Source organism: Neolamprologus multifasciatus, chromosome 3 (assembly GCF_963576455.1).
Source record: "Neolamprologus multifasciatus chromosome 3, fNeoMul1.2, whole genome shotgun sequence".
In the NCBI taxonomy this organism is placed as follows: domain Eukaryota; kingdom Metazoa; phylum Chordata; class Actinopteri; order Cichliformes; family Cichlidae; genus Neolamprologus; species Neolamprologus multifasciatus.
Genome location: NC_140441.1, coordinates 11,119,403 through 11,133,944, shown reverse-complemented (window position 1 = coordinate 11,133,944; position 14,542 = coordinate 11,119,403). Strand labels below are relative to the sequence as shown.

The following is a 14,542-nucleotide window of genomic DNA, read 5'->3' as shown; positions in this document are numbered from 1 at the left end:
ATCAGAGTCAATCAGAGAGGTTTCTGGTTACATCATAAATTATAATCACTATATTTCTTTAGCTACAACTTTAGCTTAGTGTACTGATAAGCGATTTGTATACTGACACAGAACAAGAGGAATCGAGATGATGATTTTCCTTTGCTATTGTTGTTCATGCAGTTGGATTTCTTTGCTGGGTGCACGATGCAGTCTCATGACAGAAGAGGAATAACTGCATCATGATAGTGCTGTTACACTCAGCTGCACAGTAAGGTGGTTACTGGTTTAAAAGGCCTGATATGTGGAGATTGTTTGCTCTCTACCTACCTGCAGTCCTCCAAGTACTCCAGCTTTCCTCCACAATCCAAACACACGCTCGTTTGGTAAACTGGTGAGTCTAAATTGACCGTGCATGTGAGACAGATTTCCTTTAATCACTCACTGAAACAATGAGGTAAAAGAAAAATGAGGAATCACTCAAGTAAAATCATAAATGCTTTTAAAAAGTCAAATCTAAAACCTTTACATTGCTCTAGCTTGTGGGAGGATCAGAGGCTCTGCAAAATGTGACATTTGACCCCTGTGTTTCCTTCTGTCTTAAATGTTTCATTTATAGTCTTAAGTCACAGGAAGCAGAATAAAAAATCACTCTAACACGCTGCCGCACTGAATCTGGTCTTGTTCTTTACAGTCAGTTTGTCTCTCAGCCATTTGGAATACAGAGAGATTAAAAAGCTCATTCTACCTTCCAGGCTGTCGCCCCCAAGTTTATGTCAGTCACATGATTTTTCACTACTCAGCTCACATTTAACAGATTTGACTTGTCCATGGTCATTTGTCAACATTTCCAATTGGTTCTACAGTTATATTCATATTAAATAAAATGATTTACTACCACACAGAGACAGTTTTGGTAGTTTTGGGCTTTTACCTCCTAAGACCCAGACTCTTCCACACTGTGCATTTTTAATTGCTCTTTGATATTTGGGCATATTGGGGCCCAATGAATGTAAAAACAAGGAATTACCAGATTTTTTTTAACCTTATTTTTGTTTTTTTAAAATAAAAGAGACATATGAGGATATTCATTTAAAACGTTGATAGAACAGTAGCAGTATAGTGTCCGCGTAAGTGGATAACAGACTCTTGTAGAGCAAAATTGAGTATTTTGGTCTAAATAACCCAAAATGTGATGTCCACATATGTGGACGCCAGGTCCTAGGAGGTTAAAAGTTCACTGAGTGATCACTGAGTTTAGCATTTTATTACTGCATTACAGACCAATACAAGTAAAAACGACGCATTACATTCAACAATGTCAGAAGCTGTTGTCTAGAATGTTAACTCCAGTTATTATCTATGCTTCCTGTATTCATTTAGCCTTGTTGCCTCTTTGCTCCTATTTGTCCTTTTTTTTCTTTCAGCTAAGACCTGATGTAACAGGATCCATTGTGCCTGGTTCTGTTACAGATCTCTAAAAACAAAACTCTGGGTGACATCAGCTCTAGATCACGAGTCGGTGTTTCTAATAGTTTTAATTGTCCATTTGTGTGGGTTTCATTGCAGCCCTGCTTTGGTTGAGTTGTCATGTTATTACAGTACATCACTGCAACACACCATATACACAATGATGAGGATGAATGAAAGGCCTTTTCCACAAAATAAACAAAGGCTTTACCCGCTGTTGTCATGAGATGATGTTGTTTACTTTGTTTACTCTTTAAAGACAGCAGCTCCACAGATAATCGCAAGCAGCTCAGTTTATCAAACTAATCGATTCGATCAAAAACACACTGTTTTGTCCTGTTGGAACTTTTGATAAGACTAGCTTCTCATTAGTGATGGCCAGCTTGAAACTGACGCTCCGACGTGTGTGTCAAAAAACGTCACATGATCAGTGACGACAGAAGCTTCATTTAGAACGTAACTGCTTCAGTGGTTTATAGGGAAGTGAATCACTCTGTAGAGTGGAAAGTCATGATGAAGCAGTACACTTTAATTTGTAGACTCAAGCTGCTTTTTATATTTTTGGCCACCAGGTGTCACCAGACAGGACTGTGTTGAAGAGCTTGGAGTAATGAACCGTTTTTCAGCACAAGCTTCAGAAAGCTTCATTTGGCCATCACTTCTCATCAAAGAATAAAACGATTAACTTTCGCGGATAACGCTCCAAAGGTTTTTCTTTTTTCTTTGTACCTAATTGAACTTCTTGTCTTGATGTTTGAGCTCACGTGGAAATGCGCGGCTGTGATTGGCTGGTTAGATGAGTTGGGGACCGCGATTGGCGTGTTTTGTGATTTGTCTTTCAGGACTGCTCAGGATCCACGAGCGCCATGGCATCCACCCCAGGTACTGCACGAGCCTTAAACTACAGTGGCCCTGAGAGACCAAATGGACTGCAACTTCAGAAAACACTTGCAAAAAGAAAAAATTCTGCAAAAAGAAAAACACCTGCAAAAAGAAAAAAAACTCGTTAGTATATCAGCTCGTTCAAACACACGTTAAAGTCCGTTTGGCTCGACACCACCGGACAGAGGTAGCAATATAACATAGCTAACATTAACAGTGCAGTGAATCCTGCTTGTGCCGTGATATTCAGGACTGCAAACCGAGCAGCATCACTGACTTTCAGCTTGTTGTGTTTGTGGATATATGACTGACCATAAAATCATCAGATTCTCTGTAAGATTAAGGTCGACTATCGAACAGCCTATAAAGTAAAGACTTTAAAACAAAGTAAACGCTGAAAGTACAAACATCGCTAATGTCACATAACTTTGCCGGCATGTGGCCAACAGTAATGTTTTAATGTTCTTCGTTATTAAACATTCACACATAAATAAGTGACATAATATTCAGTACTTACTTTTCCAAGTTTTCTCTTCGGCCGCTCCCTGCCGTATGTCTGTCTTCTGCCGTCTGCCGTATTTTGGAGAAGGGTCTGGCTGCAGCCCATGGGGAGCGCCATTCTTGTGGGGTATTTTGCGGCAAAATTATCCACACCCACCACCGCGCTATGAATTGTGGGATATATGGGACCACGAAGCGTGCACCGGACCACGCTTGATTTTTGGGGAAATCGATGGCGCATTTGGAGTATACTTCGAATTGGGACAGCCGTCGTCGCGTGGCGGTGACGTAATCGCACTCAAAATGTGTACTTCAAGCGTGCGTTCTCTTAATTGGGACACATCCATAGTCTCAATACTGACATCATTACTCTAGTCCAATCATCTTCTTTTTAACCTTTTTTGAGCCAATCAGCTGCTACTCTGCACGGTTTAAATGCTCTTCTGTCATTTTCCTTTTTAGACTCTAATTCATTTAATCCACCTCCTCCAAATCTCCACTTTGAGAGATACTTCAGTCAGAGCTCCATCTAAACCACAGTCTTCATCAGCCGTCTGTCATACACAAATTTAACATGAAGAATTGAGGACTAACAAAGATAATTAGTTTATTGATTTTACAGAAAATATGGTTACCGTGTGAGTAAACATCAGTCACATGTGGTTGGCACACCAAAAACATCAGAAAGACCACGTCCTCCTTCACTTTTGGTGTCTGTGCTGGCAGATGTTCTCACACACTGTAAAAAACTTAATCATTACAAAAACACAGAGTAAAAGCAACCAATTGATTCACAGCTCGAAACATCAATACACATTTAATTTTAAGTTAAGGTAGAGAGGTTCAGATGTGGTGCTCTTTGTTGATGGCAGTGATGTTGTAATTACAGTCATCATCCAGTCCCTGCTCAGCCTGGTGGGGTGGGCCAAGAGAAGACAGAGTTTAAACAAAGAGAGGAATTAATCATCAGCATATTGATTGATCAGTGAATGATTCACAGAGTTACCTTTGGCTCTGTGTTGATATAAAGACACCAAGAGGAGAGTGCAGATCAAATATGGACAGATCACCACCAGGTGGAGGACTAGTCTGAAATTAGGATGGCAGAGGGAGCAGCCAGGGGTTGGAGCTGTTGTGGTGGACAGGGATGTGGATGTGAGCAAAGTTGTTGTGGTGGGTGAAGCTGTCGGTATAGGTTTATCTGAAGAGAAAATCGTAGCTGTTAGTGTGAATATGTGCATTAAATTAGAGGTTTAATCAGACTGAAGCTCCTCACCTGTGACAGTGATCCAGCTGGATGGAGACTCTCCATGACTGCTGATGTCACACTTGTAGAGGCCTTCATCAGACCTGGAAACATGCTGGATGGTCATGTGACCTGTAGGCTCTTTTCCGATGAAGACGCCATCTTTATAGAAAGCAGCTGTGAGGTTGGAGGGAGTGGTCTTTGTTTTACAGAGCAGAGTGACGTCATCTTCCTCCATCACAGGGAGGACAGGACTCTGCAGGATCACTGATCCACCTCAACACAGAGACAAACTACAGCATTTCATCCATTTACACACAGCTTCATCAACACTAACTCCACACACTCAGCTTACCAGTGACTGTCAGGTTAACCATGTTACTGATGGGACCCTCTCTGGACTCACACCAGTAAACTCCACTGTCCCATGGGTAGATGTAGTTTATGTCACAGGAAGAACCAGCTGATGTTCCCCAGTGAGCTCCACACTGAGTCCTCATTTGTTTGCTTGTGTTTCTCCTCAGAGTCCATCCAGCAGAGCTGTCGTCCTCCTCACAGCTCAGAGACACAAAGTCTCCGTTAAAGAACTGAGAGCTGCTGGGACTCACAGTCAGACGAGCTGTGAGGAAAGGGCGAGGATATATAATATTTGCGTGTGATTTGCTTGGTTGAATCAATACACGAGAACCCGAACCTGTGGCCCATGATGGTGAAGCTGAAGCACATTACAGAGCAGAACCAAGTTCACAAATTTATTGAGATTTTAAATATCTCCTGTTCATCTCAGTAAATGAATGAGCCTCTAAACTTTCCTTTTTTAGGTAGATTTGAAATTTGGGCAAAAGAAGGCAATGTGGTGCAGACAAGGCGGGGAAAGTCATGTTTCTCATGAAAATTGAATATTGAAACAAACTGAATAACTGGAATGTTTATTTGTTGTTTTTTTTCGATGTTTGTTTTTTTAAGAGTTAGCATTTACTGCTGTTACATTTTCACATATTTTCATATCAAATACAAGTCAAGTCCATCTGTACATCCAATTTGTGCTGCTTGTCTGGGCTTGGGTTGCTGGGGAAACACTCTGAGCTGAATTTCCCAATTTTCCCAACATGCTCCTAAGGCAGCCTAGGGGTGCCCTGCAACATCCAGAGCTCAGGGTGAATCTCATCAATCCCAGTCAAGGTTAGCAGTTTGCCACCAACATTGTAAACAATGTTTGTAGAATACCGCTTCCCTCTCCTGCATCATCTGACAATTGCCAGAATCGCTTTGACGCTGACCAAAAGTCACCTTTCATTGTCCCACTGAACTCCCAAACCTAAGTTTTTACAAAACCGTACTCCGCTCGTCCTGCCAGCACCTGTTATCTCCTTCTGGAGTCCCACAGACTAATAAAGCCCAGTAAGACTCCTCCTGCATGACGGCTCCCTTCAGCTCCATCATCTGGTTCTGGGATTACTGCAGAGACAGGTGCCAACAACCTTGCAGGATTCTCTGCAATAGAGGTGCAGAACATTGTCCAATCTGGCTCAGTGCCCCCAGCCTCCATTACAAAGCAATCAAACCAATGCTGGAGGTGGGAGTTGAAATGTCGTGGAGTGAGGCCTCTTCCAGATGTTCCCAGTGCACCCTCAGAACAAAAGAGTGTCTGGATGATGAATTCTCCAGCACCCCATCAAGGATACAAGTTAAGTCGGTTATTTAAATAAAATATAAATAATGGAGACAGTCAGCAGGAGTGAGATAAGACTGATCTGATTTTATACATTTTCTTTCACCATGTTCTTAATAGCCTCTTGCAGCCTCTTGAGAGAGTGAGTCAGGTTTACAGAGTGACAGAAGAAGGTTACTGACCTTGGTTTGTGGTGCAGCTCAGCAGTGAGATCAGAACTACAGAGAAATTAAACTCAGGTTAGTTCAGAGTTTCACATTCAACAAGACAGCAGAGGCATGAAAAACACAGAGTGAGCTTACAGAGCAGACACAGCAGAGACGTTTCCTCCATCCTGCTGCTCAGTGATATCAGACCAACACTGACATCAGCTCACAGTCACATCAAGTAAAACCCTCGTCTTCGTCCTTCTCCTTTTCATCTTCCTCTTTCTCTTTGACTGTCTCAGAGTTGTGGCTTCTTCTCCACTGAACACCATGAGAAAGTTTCAGTTTTTGGTTAAAACAAACCAAAAAGAAAATTTAAATGCTGAAACTGAAAGGCTTGGATTGAAGCAAAATCTACAACTGACAGTAGTTTTGTTGACAACGTCTTATCAACCACCCCATTTCCCAATTAAAATAAATAAATTAATGTTTTTAGGTTGATAGAGGCAAGTATTTCATTTTTTCTGTATCTGATAACTGACCTGGTCTTAGTACCAAGAGGTTCCAGCTTCTCTGTGTTTTAATCTCTGACACGTGGACAGAAACCGTGTGAATGCACGAGATCAGACCACATGTCATGCTCTGGCTGAGGTGCTGCTATGAGATCTCTTCTTTCTGCTCTTAAACTACCAGATATATTTTTGCAAATCCTCAAAACATTAACTCTGCATGCTGTTACAAGGTTGATATGACAGAAATCCAGCTGAATGTGCCTGAGTGAAACCACATCACACACACAGAGCATGTGTAACTGTAGAAAACACCCAGAGTCAGCGAGTATCTCCCCATAATGTTCAGATAAGACGGTGTGACATGGGTCTCTTTATAGCTGAAATAAAATGGTTATAAATCAGTTATTTGAGGACTTTTAAAGGACGTTTCCTGATTAAAGGTCACACAGAGCTGACAGAAAACATGGACTGTATTACTGAATCTCAGCAATAACTTTGTGTTGTCTTATTTTGATTGTGTTGATTTCATTTCATTTGAAACATTTAAGGTCTTCACTTCCAAAGCTGTGAAATAAAAAAAATAAATACCAAAAATAAATAAATAACTAAAAATAGCTGTGATGTCAGTAAGTACACTCCCGTACCAATTGTAGAAGGGTTGCGCCGCGTTCTCGGGAAGTCGGGACTCCTGTGTCAACTTACGAAATCTGGAATAGTGAAAAGGTGAGTACGGACTCACGTGCATGAGTATTGAGAAACGGCCTAAAAGTCTGCAGTTTATTAACTAACCTCAGCAAACCCAGTTAACAATGTTAGCTCGGTGGCGAGTAGCCTTCATTAATAGTAATAAAAATCACACAACAATTGTACATCGAAGATACTGAAGTTTCACCCATCCCATTCTTCTTATGAAGTGGTGTCGGAAATGGATTGCACTGCTGGCTCTGGGTCCATTGTGTAACTGACACCACCAACATTAACAGGACACTTACTTTAGAGCCTTTATTGCTTGTTTTGTTTGGATTTACAGTAATCAGAATCAGAGTAACTGTATTAATCCCAGATGGAAATTAATTTAAAAATAATTTTAAAAAAAAGAAAAAAGAAAGAGCCGCGGGTTGTACTTGAACCTCAGCTGGCCACTCTCAGCCATGTCATATATGACTACATACATGCTCAGCCAACTGAGCTAAACCTGCGCCCAACTGCATTTAATTACCAAAGTTGGAGAAGGGAGAACTGTCTCCCTCTTCACGCTCCACCACACCCACCCACACATGCAGGGCCTTGGGGTGCAGGTGTGTCACCAGGGTGCAGGGGAGGCATCCTCCCTCTGTCCCCTTCTGGCCACCAGTGCCTCAATTTTATTCCACAACTTAGACATCCACGTTACTCACACTCTCATAACACTTACATATAGGGCCTTGGGGGTGGGCACATTACACGGCGTCTGTGTATTGAAACTCACCTCTGGCCCAGCTCTCAATTTTAAACGCATGTAGACACTGAGGGTTCTCGGAAGGGGCTGTGCTGACACCTGCTGCTCTCTCGTGTTTTAAATTTAGAATAGCACGCAGCAACACTACATATGAGCAGGTGGGGGGGGGGGGGGGGGGTCTTGGACACAGCCCTGTTCTCTGTTAGCCATCGGGGCTGGGCGGAGGTGTTGGCCGTTCGGTTGGGTTCTGAGATGCTACTAATGAGCCGGGGGCGATCTGCTTGTCTCCACCCCAGGGAAAAGGGTACCATCTCCTGGGTCTAGGTAAAGTTGGTTATCTTTCTTGGCCTTCAGACAATAACTCTGATGGCTAAAGAACCAAACGGGACAGGCAAAAAAAACAAAAACCCAAAACAACAAAAAAAATAAATAAAATTTGAGAAGGCACAGAGAGGGGATAGCCTAACATATGGAACAGGAAGTGAGTGCCGTGTATTCTATTTAGTTCAACAAAGTAACTGTATTCTGAATATTACCTATTTAAATGGTAATGAAACGGAATACAGTTACTTATATTTTGTATTGTAAATATGTAACGCTGGTACATGTATTCCCAACACTGCCTATAAAAAGAGGAGGGGAGGGAGTTAAAGGGATCTGCTGGATTGATAGTGGCCTCCTTGTTGTTCGTCAAACAAATACAACAAACAAATACAAATAAAAACAAAACATAAAAAACAACATATTTAGGATTCACAGGATTTCAGTCTCCTGCTGCTGTTCCAGTTATTTTAGTTTTCATTCCCAGATTTCAAACATTCCTATAACTGGGAATAAAAGAAAGAATGTCCAACCCACCTATACTTACCCTCAGCAGGCAGTAGGATGTCATCCAGAAACTTATCTTAAAGCAAAATGTGGAGCACCATTTGATAACAGTTGAGTTCTTTTTGTTTATTTTGCCCAACAAAGAGTCACATTTAAACAAAGAATGTTCAGATTCATCCAGTAACAGGTATTCATCACACGTGGGAGAGATACAGAAAAATGTGTGTTTATATGATGTATTTTCAGTCTGGTAATCCTTCATCAACAATAAAAACATTTTAACTCTGAATAACTAACTATAAACATATCACAACATATAGACATTAAGTAGTTTACAGTTTTTTTTCTTGTTGTCATTTGCTAATACCCAGTACTAGCAGTAGATGGCAGCAGACTCTGAAGGCCTTTATAAACCACAAAACTAACGTCATGTGTATGTTCTTCTTTATGTTCGTTGTCTCTATGTTTCACATTTAAAATACATGCAATCTGATGGAAGCATGATTAACTGTGGTTCTATAATTTTTTTCATAATTTCCATGCTCTTATTGTGAAAGATGTTGACACTTCCTGTAATCAACTGGATCAGGGGAGCTGTCCAGTTTGAGCACCTCGGGGCGACTGTTGCTGTGATCTTTTTATTTGCCGTACAAATGAAACTGAATTGACTGAGTTGAATTAATTAAACTCCGTCTTATTAAACATGATGAAATGTTTTCTTTTTCATCAAACCAAATTTCAAGATTTTGAGTTTGAAAGCACAGAATGCTTTTAATTTAATAATGAAACAGTTCATTGAGTTTCTGAAAGCTGACATATAAATTGCTGCTTGTAACCCACACAATGTAGCGATGCTCATGCTCACATTTGTTTGTTTCCTATCTGAACTGAAGACAGATGTTTTATCAGTCAATACAAATTTTCCATCAGTCATCTTCATGAAACCCACAGGACAACACGAGAAGAGCAGCTGGACTCCACTGGCTGGACTGGTCGACTACTGGAGATTGGAGTAAATGACCTCTGGCTCCAGAAAATCTGAGCACACAAACATACACAGCTCAACCCACAGCTCTGCACAAAACCAAACCTATATGCAGTTAAATTGCAACAAAACAACAAAAGAACTGTTGAGTGTCATCAAAATGAAACATTATTGATCAGAGCTCAGACAGTTTAAATAATATAAATGTTATTTTTAGGGCAGGATGTTCATCTTTCTAAAACTCAAGTTCTTATCAATGTCAAAACGCCATGAATGAAGCTCAGTACTTCCTCCAGCATTTTCACATTAAAAGCCTTTGTGTCATAAATTAACTTTTAATTTGAAAGAAAGCCAGCAGGAAATGCTTAGGTTTAGTAGTTTATGGAAAAGAAACAACGAGCCTCAGCAGAGTGCTGACTGTGTTTCTGTCACCCAAACTTTATCTTATAGTTACTCACCTAGAAACCGCAGATCGGGACCTGCTCTGTGTTTATGTTACAGATACACTTCCTGGTCACTTTAAAGGATCATTTCAACCTTTTAGAAAACAAACTAATCATCTTATAGTGAAGAATAACTGTACCTGCAGGTCTGTTTGCTCTGAAGCCAATTTGTTCATAACTAGTTCACACTTCTGAGTAGATTGTAGCTGGATCACTCTCTGCACAATGTAGCAATTTTTAAAAATTCTGCAGGTTTTTACAGGTCATACTGGCAGCCTTTTTGTTCGATTCTTACAATGAAATGTAACATAACAGAGAACAAAACTGATAACCGAATGGAAACTAAAGCTTTTTCCTAATTCATCTGACCCTAACCTTTGATCTAAGATCTTGAAGAATTATATATGACAACTGTGTATTTTATTATCTTTACCCATATGATTGGAGCACAACTGGCAGAAATCTATAAGCTGTATAAACTTGAGGATTTTAACATGTGTTCAGTTAATGTGTATCATGTGCAGACTGTGAGTTTTGGAAACTTTACTGCTTCATTGTGACGTTGTATTGAAGTCATGAGTCATGTGACCCAGGGCCCAGTATAATGCTGTGAAGTTCGAAGAAGATCAATAAAAATGTCGGGTAATAAACCATTTTTATGATATTTCTCATTTGGTGTGGCCTTAACCTTAACTTAATAATTGGTCTAATTCCATCCAAAAACAAAGACTTGTCAAAGAAGAGAAGAGTCTCAGCAGTGTGGTGATTCTATCAGCCTCTGAGTCTAGCTTTGCTGCTCTTAGAGAAGAAATGTGCAGATCAGGTCGTTTTGGTCATGTGGTGAACATGACTCTAGCTGCTCTGATACCATTTAAAATACAGCAGCAGAATTTCAATGTAGAACAGCAAGTTAGAAACTTAAAGAGATTCAGCTTAAAATAAACAATCTTTAGCTTAAGACCAAGAGCCTCTAAGGCTGGATTTACAATAAAGCCCCACTGTGAGCTGTGGGGGGTCTGCAGTGACAAAGCAGAGTGGTTGTACCTCACCTCTCCTCTTTGACTGTTTTTTCTTGTCTTTGATGATGATCCGTCCATAAGTGACGTCGTCCCTCCTCACTGTGGAGTAGACTGCAGCTGGATCGCTCTCTGCACGATAAATACACACAGTGGACATCACTGCAGCTAGAACAGGCGAGAGCTGAAATGAGCTTGCAAACATTGCAGGAAGACACACAAGAATGTAGAAAATATATGATCTGAAATAATGAACTGGCTGTTTGATGGGGTTTGGTTATAAAGTTCAGAGAGTTTTGGTGAGAATCTGAGTTTCTCTGGAGTTCTGGGGAGAATTTCTTTAATGTTTAAATCAAGTTTTCCCTTTCCTCTTTTCTTTAACTTCCCCTGTAACTTATTTAAAGTGACACTGGACTTCATAAAGATAGCAACGTGGACCCTCAGCATATAAAACACTACCTGGGCTCTGGCTGGCTGGCTGCTGTTGATGATTTGTGGTTATGATTTCACTGTATATGACGCCATCTGTGATGTCATTTTCTCTAACTTCTTCTGCATCCTCTGAAATGAAGAAAATGAACAGCAATGTATTTTACTGCTTGGACATAAAAGTGTTGGACATGTTTGTTATTACAAGTTTCAAAATAAATCTATAAAATGTTTGAAAATTATTATTTTTAAAAAATGTAATAATCTTACCTTTGGGTTTTCCACATACCCATCGTTTCACCACCAGAACCACTAACATAAGCAAAACCACAGCACACACTGATCCAATAGATGACAACACAGGAAGGAGTGATGGAGAAGGAGTGACGGAGGCAGATGTAGGTGGAGGTGTGGTGGTGTGATTGTGATTGTCTAAAATAAAGCAAACACAGACATTAAAGGACTGGATTCAAATCCAAATGAGATGCTGTGGCACGACCTCAAACAGGCTCTTCATGCTCAAACCCACTCCAATGTGTCTGAATTCAAGCAATTCTGCAAACACGAGTGGGCCAAAATTCCTCCACAAGCATTTTCTATTTGTTATCTTTGACTAAAATTAAAATTGTTTGATAAAGTGAAACATTCAAATGTGACAAATATGCAAATAACTAAGAAAAATGAGGAAAGGGGAAAAGAACTGAGGTGACAGGGCATATACCTACTTGAAAAGTAGACTAGATCGATTACATATGACACTTCTATCAAAGTCATGCGACTTTCACAAAATGCTGCAGCATCTCGTGTTCCTGGAGAAATGACAGTGTCTGCGAAAATCGCTCATGTGCATCCATCCACCAAACCAGAAACAGACATCCTGTGAGATAAACCTGACACAGTTTCCTCCTCATGTTTACTAAAAAGTTCAAACAGAACATCAAAAAAAAATCTTTCTGAATGAGCAACACTTACAAGTAATAAAGAAACAAAATGTAAAATAAAGACATAGATAAAAAAAAAAAAAAAAGATCCATTACCAGAAACCGCTGCGGCTTTATGGAGGCTACAGAAAGCACTGAATATGAGTCACATCCACAAAGCAGTCCACATGTCAAAGTAGTGACGCATGAAGCCAGGGTGTCTTTTCTTTCATTGTTATCGACCTTTACAGAATTATGTGGTTTTCAGTTGGTCTCAGTCTTCGATTAATATTTTTTGCTGTTTGAAGCAGAAAATCTTCTTTTTTTGAGTGTTTTCAGCATTTTAAACTACTTTCACCATGACAACAAATGCTGCAAACCTAATCTTCTTTGATACAAGTTACGCCTGAGGTGAGTGATAAATAGGTCCAAACCCTCACTGATCAATCAGTACTTCAGAAACCAGATCTGTAAGATCCCACAGACCACATGGAGCAGACACAAATGGTCTTCATGGTACATTGATGGGCAAGAAAGCAAGAAACAACTTTATTCCAGCATTTTTACAATCTTAAATCCTAAACCTGGTTAGAAAACAATGCAAAGGCTGGCATCCTAACTTGTTTTTATTGGAGACTCTGTCTCCTGAATTTGTTCTTTATTTAATATTATTAAAGATATTTATTGATAAAAACAATTGCTGAGTGTCCTGAATAATGACCCGGCCCTTCAGATGAATAACTTCTTAACTCTTAGTTAAGTTTTTGTTATTTTTTTTGAGACTCCTACACCATTTTTAAAGAAATAGACTTTAACAAAAAGTCAGACGTTAGCAAATATGATAAAAAATTAAAATATGCAAATTGATATTGATTTTTTTAAATTCTGTCAGTAGTTTAAATAAACACTCCATTTTCAAAAAAAAAAAAAAAAAAATATATATATATATATATCATGATTCAAGTTGTAAAATGATGAAGCGGGCAGTATGAACACACATGGAACTCACCTGGCAAAGAAAAGGCCAGAGAGCCAATGACGGCACAGGAGATGATCCACATTTCACTGCTGAGCTGCTGCTGAGGTTGTGCTCAGTGTCTGCAGGATAGAGGAGGACTGAGTAAGACGGGCTTAGACTCTGTATTTACAAAACTCCCAGAGCTCACTATTAGTCTGCAAACAGCTGTGAGGGAGGAGCCAGTTTATTAGGAACACCTCTTTCACTCATTGCACTCAGACGCAGGCCTGGGGTCAGCTGTTGCCTGCTGATAGAAAAGAAATAATAGAATAGAAAGAACTGATAATATTTGGGTATATAAATGTGCATATAATATTCTGTGCTTCAAGACATCACTTAAACAAATATTAAAGAAAAGTGATAGTCCCTGTTTATATTTCCAGCCCATCGAGGAAAGAACAAAAAAAAAGTCAATAAATGGTGAAACTGGATGGTTTTCAAGGAATGATCCACCCTGCATGACTGCCAATGTTTTGCATGCAGGGCCAACACAAATGATGGTTACTCATGTGCAGGCAACATATGCAGGACGTTAAACTCTTAATCACAGATTCCACTGAAATATTCATCCGGATCAGGAGAAGTGTGTTCTAGATCCAACATGAAGAAGAGCTGCAGTGTGTGTGTCCAGAATGTGCAGGAAGACACAGCATGCATATAACAAGTGCAAGAAGTACAGATGCAACACACATAGAAGAAATGTGTTATACAGTCAGCATGAATAGATTGAATAGATTATTCTTCTATTTATGTTTCTTCCTAAAGAAGCTGAGAAAATTTTGGATTTAACAAGTGCTACAAAGCACTTGTTTTATTATTTTCTATGCTCAGAGTTAAGTTTACTTTGGGTTTAGTTGTTATTTATTATTTATTTAGTTTAGTGAAGGGAACTGGCAAAGCAAGGCTTTCATTGCTCTGAGTAACCACTTGTGTTTTCGGTGTATATGACCAGTGTTGGTCAAGTTACTTGAAAAAAGTAATCAGTAATTAATTACTGATTACTTCCCCAAAAAAGTAATCCCGTTACTTTACTGCTTACTTATTTTCAAAAGTAATT

At 39.7% G+C, this 14,542-nt stretch overlaps 2 protein-coding genes across 4 annotated transcripts; both read right to left on the bottom strand.

Moving 5' to 3' along the window:
- Positions 1 to 2,897: 2,897 nt before the first annotated feature.
- Positions 2,898 to 6,098, bottom strand: LOC146521583 (Fc receptor-like protein 1). 2 transcript variants are annotated; one of them, XM_085155324.1, is made up of 5 exons: positions 6,053 to 6,098; positions 5,933 to 5,968; positions 4,434 to 4,697; positions 4,109 to 4,354; positions 3,759 to 4,033 (listed from the first exon to the last, which is right to left on the bottom strand). In XM_085155324.1, the coding sequence occupies exons 1-5, from the start codon at positions 6,081 to 6,083 to the stop codon at positions 3,792 to 3,794; spliced, it is 819 nt and encodes a 272-aa protein (XP_085011450.1). In that variant the 5' UTR covers positions 6,084 to 6,098; the 3' UTR covers positions 3,759 to 3,791. The 2 variants fall into 2 exon arrangements, with proteins under 2 accessions (XP_085011449.1, XP_085011450.1); XM_085155323.1 differs by lacking the exons at positions 5,933 to 5,968; positions 6,053 to 6,098 and adding an exon at positions 2,898 to 3,744 and having other exon boundaries at positions 3,839 to 4,033; positions 4,434 to 4,693.
- Positions 6,099 to 9,534: 3,436 nt separating this feature from the next.
- LOC146521582 (uncharacterized) lies at positions 9,535 to 13,718 on the bottom strand. Of its 2 annotated transcripts, XM_085155361.1 has the most exons (5): positions 13,477 to 13,713; positions 11,818 to 11,979; positions 11,578 to 11,679; positions 11,152 to 11,250; positions 9,535 to 9,712 (listed from the first exon to the last, which is right to left on the bottom strand). In XM_085155361.1, exons 1-5 carry the CDS (start codon positions 13,526 to 13,528, stop codon positions 9,672 to 9,674), a joined length of 456 nt encoding a protein of 151 aa, XP_085011487.1. In that variant the 5' UTR covers positions 13,529 to 13,713; the 3' UTR covers positions 9,535 to 9,671. The 2 variants fall into 2 exon arrangements, with proteins under 2 accessions (XP_085011487.1, XP_085011486.1); XM_085155360.1 differs by lacking the exon at positions 9,535 to 9,712 and having other exon boundaries at positions 10,832 to 11,250; positions 13,477 to 13,718.
- Between the last annotated feature and the right edge of the window lie 824 nt (positions 13,719 to 14,542).

Excerpts from the sequence above, each read along its gene's own strand:
- LOC146521582 (XM_085155360.1), bottom strand. The coding sequence starts at position 13,528 with ATGTGGATCATCTCCTGTGCCGTCATTGGCTCTCTGGCCTTTTCTTTG. Across the intron at positions 11,980-13,476 it reads TCTGGCCTTTTCTTTGCCAG|ACAATCACAATCACACCACC; the intron begins GTGAGTTCCATG and ends GCTTTATTTTAG. Across the intron at positions 11,251-11,577 it reads GCCAGCCAGCCAGAGCCCAG|AGAGCGATCCAGCTGCAGTC; the intron begins GTAGTGTTTTAT and ends TTTATCGTGCAG.
- LOC146521583 (XM_085155324.1), bottom strand. The coding sequence starts at position 6,083 with ATGGAGGAAACGTCTCTGCTGTGTCTGCTCT. Across the intron at positions 5,969-6,052 it reads GTCTCTGCTGTGTCTGCTCT|TTCTGATCTCACTGCTGAGC; the intron begins GTAAGCTCACTC and ends ATTTCTCTGTAG. Across the intron at positions 4,034-4,108 it reads CAGCTGGATCACTGTCACAG|ATAAACCTATACCGACAGCT; the intron begins GTGAGGAGCTTC and ends TTTTCTCTTCAG.